Genomic DNA, 13,828 nt, shown 5'->3' on the forward strand with positions numbered 1-13,828 from the left:
TAATAGAGTTTGCAGAGAAGACATTTTTTGTGAAAGTGGAGCAAAATTAGACATTATGGCATTTTTTGAAAAACCATCGTTTTTGCCCTCAGTATGTAAACTATTGAAAAGCAGTAGGAATATGAAATTTTATATTCTAAAACCTTGTATTAGTCAGTGCAAAGTTTCGGCTTATACCGCATTTATTTTCAGAGATATGAAAAGCTAAACTTTACATTTTTTCAAGCAGCTATTTTATTTGCTACAAATTATACAAATGCAAAATCACTCAGGAAATCTCCCCCCCCCCCCCCCTTTAAGAGAGTGCAAAAAAATGTACAAAATGGCCTAGTTTTGTTCCTTTCAAGGGCATATCATGTCTCAAAGTCACCAAAAACTCATGGGTGCACTGTTGATTGCCGCACTATGGGGTCAAACAAATGAATAAATCTCTGCAAGTATTCAATTTTCAAAAGCAAAACTTTGTACTGATGTTCATTGGGTACCTGTGCAAATGTTCACACAAAATTTCAACAAAATCCATGATGGTCATGTACGAACTTTTTCTGAAATTAGACCACTTGACATGGAATGGCCCAGAGAGATGTACCAATTTATCGTTAGTAGTCCTGCAATTAGGTAATGAGACTGAAGTCATTATTCAACACAAAATTGAAACTTTTAGTACAAATCAGTACACAATCAATTTATTATAACATCTAAGACCTATGACATTACAGAAGTATCCGATTCCTTCTGTCTGCTTTGACCCATGATGTCATCAACAAGGCAGACAGTCCTATTTCTAGAACATCTAATACAGTAACCAAAACATGACTGCATAGACATGTGACCAAGAATAAAAACACACAAATATTTCATTCCCAAAGACAAACTAATGGGACAACTGCTAGGGGGTTTAGCATGGTGACAATTTAAACATACAACAATACATAAAACAGAACCACCTGAAAACACTTATTATCCAGAAAATCAAACAAAAAAATTCTGAAACTACGACGTAACACTACAAACACGACAAACCATGGGAGTTACAGATTTAACTTTCCCTAATAGCTCAAATGATGCTTTCGATACCAAAAACACCAAACGAGGCATCGCAAACTACACTTGACCCACATGGCTCAAACGAAGCCCGCTATACCAAAAAATCACTACATGCAACTGCAACTTCAAAACATGGCAACAGTGACTTCATTTGACCAACATAGCACAAACAAAGCCCTCAACACCTAGAACCCAAACACAAGTCAAAAGTCTTGGTACCGCAAAATTCACATAACTTATTAGTCCAGTAATGGGGTATTTTTTGCTTTGGGGGGGGGGGGGGGGGGGGGGGGGGGGCGAGGTAGAAGATTTTATTTTATCTTTTGTATGCAGTTGAGAGTATGTTGAATCCAAGTTTGCAACCTCTAAACCCCTCGGGACAACTTTTTGTGGCCAAAACATCAAGAAACTGACTCCAACACCTGCAACTCAAAAACTACCAGCCATTCGTGATTTGGTCCTTTAACTCCTGCAAAATAAACTGACACTCTTCTGAATGTTCGTTGTAGAAAGACATCATTTCCATTGCTTCATCTGTGTGTGGATCCAGGACTTCCTCGTTTTCCTCCTCCCCTGACTGGCCAGTTAAAGACCCTTGACAAAACCTATGACATTGAGTATTGTGGATACATTCCAATAACTCGTGAGCCCAGTCATCACCTCGCCTCTCAGCAATCCCACAACAGTATCTGTTAATTCAAGTTTCATAACTTTAAGAACAATATTTTGCTTTGTGTAAAGAAGTCTACAAAGTTTCTCCCATTAGCATCAATTTCCTCTCCACAATAAAATCAGTGTTTATTAAAATCAAATACCTTCTTGTATGATCGAAGATTTGATGTTGATGGTGCAGGGCCTTTTGCAAAAGACGATCGAATCAGTTTTGGGTTACTGCACTACTTCTGACAAGCACTGTGCACTTCAACTTCACCCAGACCAGTTGATAATTTACGATGTGCTGCAATTTTCTATCCTTACTGGATTGTACTAGCGTTTCCAGTCCTTTCTGTTTCACTTTAACCACATCACCACCTGCCAAATTGTTGTCACATATAAAACACACCTCCAAATAATTTGGAACACTCATTTAAAATGTACTGACAGAAAATAAAAGTAACCTCAAATGAAGAACAAGAATTTTCCAAGACACAAGGAGTTTTGAACGTGTCTGTCACACAACACAGGAAGACTGGAAGTCGTAACAGTGGAAACAATAACAAAACAACAGAGGGAATGGCAGCCACAGCCGTTTACAACATCTCAGTAGTTGGTTGATTGATTTATTTAGGGGAGGGGACCAAACAGCGAGGTCACCTGCGCCATCAGATTAGGGAAGAATGGGGAAGCAAGTCGGCCGTGGACTTTGGATGGGGAAGGAAGTCGGCCGTGCCCTTTCAAAGCATCCATCCCAACATTTGCCTGGTGTGATTTAGAGAAATCATACAATACCTAAATCAGGAAGGACGGACATGGGTTTGAATCATCGCTCTGAATGTGAGTGCAGTATGCTAATCACTGCGCCACCTGCTCAGTCATGTCAATTGAGGGGCAGATTTATGTATTCTGTATTAGGAATTTCATTTAATTGAATAACTCTGAATTAAAAAGAAAAAGTGGAAATATTCTGACTTTCAAGTTATGAACACTTACTAGCGCATAAAACTGAAGAAACTAGATGTTTTTGAAACATGAAATTTCATGCTCTTCAACTCTGATAGCTTGACATTTTTCATTTGGAGTAGCCATTTTTGAGTTACAGGCATTAGAGGGGACTTTCTAGTTAAGCTGGTAAAAATGAAGGAAACACTGACAATTGATTGTGGCCAAATGGCTGCGCTGATTTTGAGATTTAAGTAGGTCATTCAACGCACAATTTAATGCTCTTCCATTTTCATAAGGGTAAGACTTTCAGTAGGATACAAAGTTTCTGAGTAATGGGTGAAACCCTGAAAAAAGTGCCAAAATTTCTTGGTTTTTTGGCCAGAAAAAGTTGTCCCGAGCACCCCCCCCCCCCCACCCCCACCCCCAACCCAAAAAAAAATAAGTTGAAGAAGAAGAAGAAAGAAACCACTCAATACCACTCCATAGCACAAAATCCATATTGGAATAGAACAAACAAAGCCTAATAATTTTCACATCTTACAGAAAAGCAGTCCTCAAAAAAGAAAAGAAAATAACTCTCAAACCCACACTCCACACACCCAAAACCTGCTCCATTACCACACAAACCACACCAACAATAACCCCCCCCCCCCCCTCTCCCAAAAATCCCATCTCCTCAACTCACGAGCCTTGGACTGTACATCCTCAACACTGTCCTAAAAAGACCCAAAAAACACAATAATTCTCAAAGGCACTATTCCATCAGCAATACTAATCTAACTGACATTGCAAATTGGAAGAGTGCTTCTTCCCCCTTCCCTACCATAGATTTAATGCCCCCCCCCCCCCCCAAAAAAATGGTGTATCGCATTTGTGCAATCCTAGGCGTCACAATCATTAAATTCAAAACTGCTATTTACAACCATATTCTCATACCCTCTATACCCCAGACCCCAAAATAACAAAAATTCATCCAATATCACGGTACTCCAACCACAATGTATTCTTCAATCAACCAAACAAGTTCCCTCTTAGTACGACCTCACTATACCCGAAAAACACAGCTCCCCCCCCCCCCCCCCCTCCCACAAACCAACCTGCAAACTACTTCTCCCATACTTCTTCTACCCAAACTGTGACCCGTTTATTTCCACTACCAACCTATGCCCCCAACTTCCATCTATACTTAACATACTCCAAAAATATTTCCCTACGAAAAGAAGACACTTCTCACAGTCACTTCAGTCTCATGGGCACAAAAATTTAGAGAACTGATAAAAAAACAATAAGTCAGCAAAACAATCTCACTTATGGCCAACCAAGATCTCTCAAGCCAAATTCCACACTGAATCGATCTCCAAATCTTATACTGACATGTCCACGTGTATACGGTCCTGGTACAAGAGGCCAAGTCTCTGGTCAACTTCATACTCTCACCACAAGCATGGTACCTCACATAATCAGAAATCAATCCAAACAGCTGTAAGAAGTTAACCGCAGTCCCGTCTTCGCCCAATACAACACGGAGAGACAACTGTTGAATTTATCAGTCATATCCATCACTAACATAAAAAAGTAATGTTATTACATTCCCTTCCATAGAACACATATGACACTAACTCTTCCGACAGCAAGTTAACACAATGATTACCCAGAGCCAAACACAAAACATAACACAAACAACTTAAAACCTCAAAATCCACCACAAAAGCACACCACCAAATTCTACAACACAACTTCTACAAACACAAACCAACACAAAAGCACTGCGCCACAGTGATGACACACACCACAACACCATTATTTCATGGGTCGAAGCAGGTGGGTGGAATCTGACACTTCCAGTGACTCAAACCTACTAACTGCATACCAGTAACCAGGGATCTTACCTGGCAACTTTTCTTTGTTTTCCACCTTAGGTGGTATATTTCTGGACATACTTGTACTGCTCTCTTCTCTCAGATGAAGCACAAGGGTAGTTTTATAGTTGGAGTTTCTTGCATTATAGTGTTTATAGTCACTGGACGGCATTGATAACAAGGATTCATAAGTGTAATTCCGATCAGTAAATATTTCACTCAGTTTCACTGCATCCGAATGTGTGTTCATTCCACCTAAAGTCTTTTCTATGTTTCCTGGATATATTCTGTTCAGTGTTGCAAAAACACCTTTGTACTTCTGGCAGGAGAAGTACGTCTTTCCACGTAGCGTACCATCGCAATTTCCTCGGTTATTGCCCTGCAATGAAACAAGTGTGTGCATAAGGGGAAAAAATATTAGTTGAAAAGGTAGTTCCTTACAACTGTAGAATACTTTCCAATCAACTGTTACGTAAATATTCCAGAAATAGAAATACATGGAAACAATGCAGTCTACACCAAACTACAACTAAAGGAGGTGTATTCTTTCATGTCAAGATACTACATACATAGGATATGGAATATTTTTAAGCATTTGCAAACTGTATCTGAAAAAATAAAATTCCTTAATTTGATGAAAAGTTTAGGGGCAGTGCCAAGATACTACTAATAAATTAATTATTCAGATAACGTTAAGTTCTGTCACTACAGTATCACTAGTTTGTTTACAGAGTACAGTGCAGGATAGGAAGTAGTGAAAAATGCTTGAAGCCAAGAGGTAAGTCACAATTTATGCTCAATCATGCAGCCAATCAACATTACATACTGATTTGTTTACTTGATGCGTGATGAATATTTCAGCACCCTTTCTGCTTATTCTCACATTAAGAGCACAACTTTGTCGAATTACTATGAAGAACAGAAGTTATTAATTTGATAAAACTCATCACCTTTCTTTCCAACCCCATGAAATTGTTGCTCAGAGTGACAGACCACCCACTTGCTAAACAAACTGCACAGTAGAATTTGCATTTCCCATAACATAACTGCTATTTTTGGCAATCTTTTCTCCTTATTCGCCATTTAAAGCTATTCCTTGTGTATTTTTCATACTTTTACACCTTTCTGCAAAGATGTGCATTTCTTCAGTGCACCTCACCATGAGACCAACATAGCTTGGAAGTCAATATGAGTATAATGAATCACCACAGCTACGTTTAATACTGAAGAGGAAAATAGTCATCGCAGTCACCTTAAGTGATTTAGGGAAATCATATAAAACCCCATCAATTACAATATCAGAACCACTGAGCATTTGAGTACATGAAGCAAGCTTGATGACTTTCATCTCCATTCATGTTACTCTTCCTTAAAAATATAGTTCCACTAGACATGTACAGCATGCTGCAACCAATTCATGTTTAGTGCATCTTTCCATTTACGCCTGCAACCACCACCTTGATGGCCAATGCCACCTCCTCCTCAGCAATACCTCGATCTATTGGTCCAGTTTCACTATTTAACTGAATCTGTTCAAAAATATCCTCTTTTGCTCTATTCTTCCTGTGTGCTTTTGTTACTGCACTTTCATCTGCACCAAGTAAAAACATGTTTAACATTCTATGCATCACTCAACTATATAAATGTACTGGTTTTTTTTTTTTTTTAGGGCGCACAACGTCAATGGTCATTAGCGCCCTGACTACGTTAAGAATGCACCGCGAGGCACAAGTTTAAAACAACAACTAAAAGGCAAAACACGATAAAAGACAGACTGACAGGCATAGGATTAAAAAACAGCATCATCAAATGTCCTTAGAGAGGTTTGTCAAATTGATAAAACGAAGAACACGAGCAGCTGCTCGTGGGCCATCCGCTAAAATGGCATCCAAAGTACATGGCAGGTTAAGATCTAGACGCAGTGTGTTAAAATCCGGACAGGACATTAAAATGTGGCGGACTGTCAGCAATTGCCCACATGGGCAGAACGGCGCCGGCGCAGCCGTCAGCAGATGGCGATGGCTGAATCGGCAGTGTCCAATGCGTAACCGGGCCAAAACGACCTCCTCCCGCCGAGAAGGGCGGGAGGAGGACGTCCAAGCCGCGGGAAGAGGTTTCAAGGCCCAAAGCTTGTTGTCTGTAAGTGCAGCCCAATCGGCATGCCACAGCGATAAAATGCGCCGACAAATGACCCTGCTACAATCTGATGAAGGGACACAACAAGAAGGTGTCCGAGGCTGGAGGACCGCAGCCTTGGCCGCGGCATCTGCAGCTTCGTTCCCAGGGATACTGACATGGCCAGGGACCCACATAAAGCTAACCGGAGAACCGACGTCCACCAGCTGCTGAAGAGAGCGTTGGACCCGGTGCATGAAAGGGTGAACCGGATACGGATCACTGAGGCTCTGGATGGCACTCAGGGAATCGGAGCAGATGACACAAGCAGAATGTCGGTGGCGGCAGATGTAAAGAACAGCCTGGTAGAGGGCAAAGAGCTCAGCTGTGAAGACCGAACAATGGCCATGGAGCCGGTATTTGAAACTTTGTGCCCCGACAATAAAAGAACACCTGACCCCGTCATTGGTCTTGGAGCCATCTGTATAAATGAAGGTCATATTGATGAACTTCGAACGAAGTTCAACAAAACGGGAGTGGTAGACCGAACTGGGGGTAACCTCTTTTGGGAGCGAGCTGAGGTCAAGGTGAACGCGGACCTGAGCCTGGAGCCAAGGTGACGTGTGGCTCTCGCCCACTCGAAAGCTTGCAGGGGGTGAAAAATTAAGGTGTTGAAAGAGGCGACGAAAGCGAACTCCAGGGGGTAGCAGGACAGAGACATACAACCCGTACTGATGGTCGAGAGAGTCGTCAAAAAAGGAACGATAAGACGGGTGGTCGGGCATTGACAGTAGCCGACAGGCATACCGACAAAGCAGTATATCGCGCCGGTAGGTGAGTGGCAATTCGCCAGCGTCAGCATGAAGACTCTCTACGGGACTAGTATAAAACGCTCCGATCGTAAGTCGTAAACCCCGATGTTGTATGGAGTTGAGGCGGCGCAAGATGGATGGCCGTGCAGAGGAGTATACGAAGCTCCCATAATCCAGCTTGGAGCGGACGATCGACCGATATAGACGAAGCAGGACGGTTTGATCCGCTCCCCACGACATACCACTGAGAACATTTAAAGAACGGGTACAACGGGCAGCCAAATATAACACATGTGGAGACCAGCTAAGTTTCCTGTCAAACGTAAGACCTAAAAATTTTGTTGTCTCCACGATTAGGAGAGCAACGGGACCGAGTCGTAAGGACGGTGGGAGAAACTCTTTGTAGCGCCAGAAGTTAATACAGACCGTCTTCTCGGCAGAAAAACGGAAGCCATTGGCGACACTCCAGGAGTAAAGACGGTCAAGAGAACGCTGAAGACAGCGCTCCAGGACACGTGTACACTGCGCGCTGCAATAGATGGTAAAATCGTCCACGAAAAGGGAGCCTGATACATCAGCTGGGAGGCAATCCATTATTGGTTTGATCTCGATGGCGAAGAGAGCGACGCTCAAAACTGAGCCCTGTGGCACCCCATTCTCCTGGCGAAAGGTGTCTGACAGGACAGAACCCACACGTACCCTGAACTGTCGATCCATTAAAAAGGAACGAATAAAAACAGGGAGGCGACCGCGAAGGCCCCATGTATGCATGGTGCGGAGAATGCCCGCCCTCCAACAGGTGTCGTAAGCCTTCTCCAAATCAAAGAACACAGCCGCGGTCGGGCGCTTCCGCAAGAAGTTATTCATAATGAAGGTCGACAAGGTAACCAGATGGTCAACAGCAGAGCGGCACCTACGAAATCCACATTGTACATTGGTAAGTAGGCGTCGAGACTCGAGCAGCCAAACCAACCGAGAGTTAACCATTCGCTCCATCACTTTACAGACACAGCTGGTAAGCGAGATGGGTCGATAACTGGAAGGCAAGTGCTTGTCCTTAACCGGCTTAGGAATCGGGACAACAATAGACTCGCGCCAGCATGCGGGAACATGTCCCTCAATCCAGATGCGATTGTAAGTACGAAGAAGAAAACCTTTACCCGCAGGAGAAAGGTTCTTCAGCATCTGAATATGAATAGAATCAGGCCCTGGAGCGGAGGACCGTGATCGGCCAAGTGCATTTTCGAGTTCCCGCATGGTGAATGGGGCATTATAACTTTCACGATTCGAGGAGCGGAAGTTAGGTGGCCTAGCCTCCTCTGACTGTTTGCGGGGGAGGAAGGTAGGGTGGTAATGAGCGGAGCTCGAAACCTCTGCGAAAAAGCGGCCGAAGGCATTGGAGACATCCTCAGGGGCCACAAGGACGTCATTCGCGACCGTCAAGCCAGAAACTGGTGAGTGGACCTTAGTGCCAGATAGCCGGCGCAGGCTATCCCAGACAACAGAAGAAGGAGTAAAACTGTTGAAGGTGCCTGTGAAAGCAGCCCAGCTGGCTTTCTTGCTTTCTTTAATAATACGACGACACTGAGCACGTAATCGTTTATAATTGATACAATTCGCCACTGTAGGGTGGCGTTTAAAGGTGCGTAAAGCACGTCGACGAGCACGTAAAGCGTCTCTACATGCTGCGGTCCACCAGGGGACCGGTACGCGACGTGGAGAAGAAGTAGGGTGAGGGATGGAATATTCAGCAGCAGCGAGAATGACTTCCGTGAGGTGTGCGACCTGACGATCGCAGCTTGTGAAGGTTTGATCCTGAAAGGTCGCCCTGGAAGAGAAGAGCCCCCAGTCTGCCTTGGAGATGGTCCAACTAGAGGAGCACGGAGAGGGGGTATGCTGCAGGAGATGGATAACACACGGGAAGTGGTCGCTCGAATATGTATCAGAAAGTGCATACCACTCAAACCGGCGTGCAAGTTGGGGAGTACATATAGAGAGGTCTAAATGGGAATAGGTGTGAGATGTGTCCGAAAGAAAAGTAGGGGCACCAGTATTGAGGCAACCAAGATTGAGCTGGTTGAAAAGGTCTGCTAACAGGGAGCCCCTCGGGCAGGATGCTGGAGAGCCCCAAAGGGGATGGTGGGCATTGAAGTCTCCAGTTAACAAAAATGGTGCAGGTAGCTGAGCAATAAGTTGCATCATGTCTGCCCTGGTAACGGCAGATGACGATGGAGTGTAAACGGTACAAATGGAAAATGTAAAAGTGGGGAGAGTAATGCGGATGGCAACTGCTTGCAGGCCGGTGTGCAATGTGATGGGATCGTAGTAAATATCATCCCGGACTAGCAACATAACCCCTCCATGAGCCGGGGTACCTACCACAGGGGGTAGGTCAAAATGCACAGAGGTGTAGTGTGCCAAGGCAATTTGATCGCATGGGCGTAGCTTTGTTTCCTGGAGGGCTACGACGAGCGGACGGTGCAAGCGGAGCAGCAACTTCAAGTCCTCTCGGTTGGAGCGAATGCTGCGAATATTCCAGTGAATAAGTGCCATCGTAAGAAGAAAAGGAAGATGAAAGAAGGGGTCACCTCGAAGGCCGCTGAGGGCCTGGCTTCGAGCGAGCACTGCCGCCGCTATCAGTAGGCGGTCAGTCATCGTCCATTGGGTCTATAGGTTCATCGGCCATCTTGGGAAGATGGCCGGGAGGGGGAGCTTCCTCCGCCGGTGAACGGCCAGATGTTCGGCTACCAGCGGTGCGGCCAGGCGAAACGGATGACGGCCTGGGGCGGCAACCGCTGGGTGGCGCAGGAGAAGAAATATGCCTTGGCGGAGAAGGAGAACTGTGCTTTCTATGAGCCTTCTTGGAAGGACGTTTGGTGGAAGTACCGGTCGAAGGCTGGGAGGTCGAGGTACGTAGGAAGTCTGCACGGGACGGTTCCTTCTTGAAGGCCCGTGCATCTGACTTCTGGGTCGTCGTCTTAGCAGAAGCTGATGAAGGGGCTGGTGTCCGTGGGGTGATGGGAGGAAGAGATGACGTCGACCGCGCGATCTTAGCACTGGCCGAACGGACGACCGTGGTGCTGAAGGTCAGATCGCATGTCTGGGTTGCCACCTCCCTGGTAGTCCGAGGAGAGGCGAGGACAGTACTGTATTTCCCTGCTGGGAGCAGTGTGGGCTTCCTACTAGCCAATAGCTTGCGAGCAGCCGAGGTGGACACTTTCTCTTTGACCCGAATTTCTTGGATACAGCGTTCTTCCTTATAGACAGGACAGTCGCGGGAGGATGCGGCATGGTCACCCTGACAGTTCACACAACGAGGAAACGGAGGTGGACAGTCACCCTCATGGGCATCCCTGCCACAAGTGACACATTTAGCCGCATTGGAACAAGACTGTCAAGTGTGATTGAAACGCTGACACTGGTAGCAGCGCGTAGGTGTCGGGACATAGGGGCGAACAGAAATAACCTCGTAGCCCGCCTTGATGCGCGATGGCAGCTTAACACTATTGAAGGTCAAGAAAAGTGTCCGGGTCAGTACAAGGTCATTGTTGACCTTTTTCATGACCCTATGGACAGCCGTCACGCCCTGCTCAGCGAGGAGAGATTGAATCTCCTCGTCAGTCAATCCGTCGAGGGAGCTAGTATAGACTACACCACGAGACGAATTCAAAGTTCGGTGAGCCTCCACCTGGACAGGGAACGTGTACAGGAGTGTGGCCCGAAGCAGTTTTTGTGCCTGAAAGGCGCTCTCAGTTTCTAGTAATAAGGTACCGTTACGCAACCTGGTACAAGGTTTGACAGATCCGGCTATGGCATCTACGCCCTTCTGGATAACGAAAGGGTTGACAGAGGAAAAATCCTTTCCGTCCTCAGATCGAGAAACGACGAGGAACTGTGGGGCAGGCGGTAGTACTTTTGTCACTGGTGGCTGGTCATGTTTCCGTTTTTGGGCAGAAGTCGAGAGAGATGGAGTGAAATCCATTTCGGAGGAATCCCCCATGATTGCCAGTGTCTCCGATGGCGCGCTCCTTCCTTGTGGGGACCCTCTCAGAGGGCACTCCCGCCTTAGGTGAATGTTTACACCTCAGGTCACACCTCCCGAGAAACAGACGAAGGGACCAATCGGCATGGTCAGAAGGTATCAGCTCAGGCAATCACCCCTCCCCGGGCCTTGCCTTTACCAGGGGGTACGCGCGTGCCTTACATGTCTACCCAGGGCGGGGAATTACGCGTTACCCCGTCACCGGCTACGCGTGCGAACGCGTGGGTCGGCCTTCAGGTGCGCACAGGGAGGAAGGAAGAAGAGGAAAAAGGAGAGAGAGAGGGAGAGAGAGAGAGAGAGGACAGACTGTCTCAAATGCCGAGGCGGAGACCAGAGAAGGCAAGGAGAAGAAGGCAATGAGAGAATGCAATGAGAAGGCAAGGAGAAGAAGGCAAGGAGATTTTGCAGGGGAACTAGTAAGGAAGACAGTGAGGTGGAGAAGAGCAAAGAAAGGAACCAACCAAAGGAAGGAAGAAACGAGAAGTGAAAAAGCAAAATGACGGCAAATAGAGGTCGTGGAACCGTCCGTCTCCGGACGCAGGCGCTAACGACCCCCTTGAGGGGGCGGGACTCCTTTTAGTCGCCTCTTATGACAGGCAGGAATACCTCGGGCCTATTCTAATCCCCGGACCCGCAGGGGGGATACTGTGTGTATACCACTTGGCACTTTCAACCGTTTTATATGTAAGCCAGTAAATCTAATGGCTTGATATAGCCTCAATTCTGGCAATCCTGATCCTTATAGATTCATTTCATAGCGACAGCCTGCTACAACCTCAATTCTGACTCATATCCTTCAGATTGTGTTTTCTTAAGCACGGGGACCACACCCGAACCATAAAAAACACCCCCATACTGTAGCATCATCACCTCTGTATTTCACTGTGAGTGGCAGTGGTGATGAGTCATACGCACTGATTACAAAATTAGCCACTTCTCCTTTACCTCTGTCCCATCTAATACCATACTTTTTGTGGTGGCTGTAGTCACACAGCTCTGGGGCATCAGGTAGTTTAAAAAAGTTTCACACGCTATGACATGGTCGCAAATAGAACTGTGATTGAGAAAAGTGTAGAATTAATTTCTTTATTTCTGTCTACGATCACAAAATTCTTAAGTTCTTAGACTACCAGTTTCAGTCAGCAATGACCCTTTTCAGATCTGTTTTACTTCCTAATATAACAAAGCCACAGTGGCATCATCACAAGAACCACACAATACTAAGCTGAGTTTGTGTTTATCTTTTGATAGTGCCACTATGGCTTCATTATACTAGGAAATGTTTAAAAACAGAACTGGAAATGGTCACTGTTTGTGTTTTATCTTTTGACAATGCCACTGCAGCTTCATTATGTTAGGAAATGTTTAAAACAGATCTGAAAAAGGGCATTGCAGACCAAAACTAGCAGTCTAAGGACTTAATTTTGTTATCATAGACTGAAATAAAGAAATTTATTCTAGTTTTTAAAAAGTGTCACCTGGCGACACCTACATTGGTCTTCCCTGAGTTAGAAGTGTTTCTCCACAAGTCTTGAAATGATGGGAGCCACCATAGAGGTATGACTTTTCTCTTTCCTCCCTTTCTTGTTCATCTGTGATGAGGAGTTTGCAATGGAAGAGGGTGACTTGTGGGACTCAGCAGTTCCCTCAGGCAGAGACCAACATCCATACCATCATACGAATTGTCATCATCTGAGTCATCAGACAAGGACAAAGGACACATGATCCAATGTTATTGTGCCAGATCTTTTAGATCTATTGTTATCCATCCCCAGATTGTACTTTGGGGATATCAGCAGAAAATTTTTTTGTGAGTGTTTTGTTATCTTCTCACGCACTCCACAGCAACATTACGACACAAGACAAAGCTATTATCTGGCAATGGTAGCTTCAAATCAATGCCAGATATCAGTTTTGTTCCATAAAGTAATGATAGTGTGATGTGTCACCTCGTGTGTGTGTGTGCGCACATACAAGAACAGAATAATTAATATTTCTTTTGTATGTACATTAGTTTTTGGAATACCAGTTGCAGTGGCGGCACAATCTGTAGTGTAGTGTGTGGTCTAGGTTACATTGGAAGGTGACAGTATGGTCGAGAGTCAGTGCAGCAGTATCAAAGTATTTTTCACATTTAAAAAGTATTCAAAAAGATAGATATGTTGCCATATATTTCTGAGAATTATTAAACGCAGAAGGAGAAAATTGTTTCGAAACCTTCACTAGACAAAGAAAGGCAGTAAACTTGTGTAATAAGACACAAAAAAATTAGTGAAATTAATGTTCATTTGAAATTCCCTTCTGAAATAAATAGGCTATATCTAGTCTGCAAGTAGTAAAATCTGGGATTC

General features: G+C 45.0%; 1 protein-coding gene across 4 annotated transcripts in view; it reads right to left on the reverse strand.

Moving 5' to 3' along the window:
* Positions 1-13,828, reverse strand: part of LOC124615480 — a 107,437-nt gene that overhangs the window by 88,302 nt on the left and 5,307 nt on the right. For all 4 annotated transcript variants that reach the window (XM_047143407.1, XM_047143405.1, XM_047143404.1 and 1 more), the window contains exon 2: positions 4,539-4,887. In XM_047143407.1, the coding sequence (XP_046999363.1) occupies positions 4,539-4,887 (349 nt within the window). The remainder of the gene's footprint in view (positions 1-4,538; positions 4,888-13,828) is intronic.

Source organism: Schistocerca americana, chromosome 5, assembly GCF_021461395.2.
Source record: "Schistocerca americana isolate TAMUIC-IGC-003095 chromosome 5, iqSchAmer2.1, whole genome shotgun sequence".
Taxonomy (NCBI): Eukaryota; Metazoa; Arthropoda; class Insecta; order Orthoptera; family Acrididae; genus Schistocerca; species Schistocerca americana.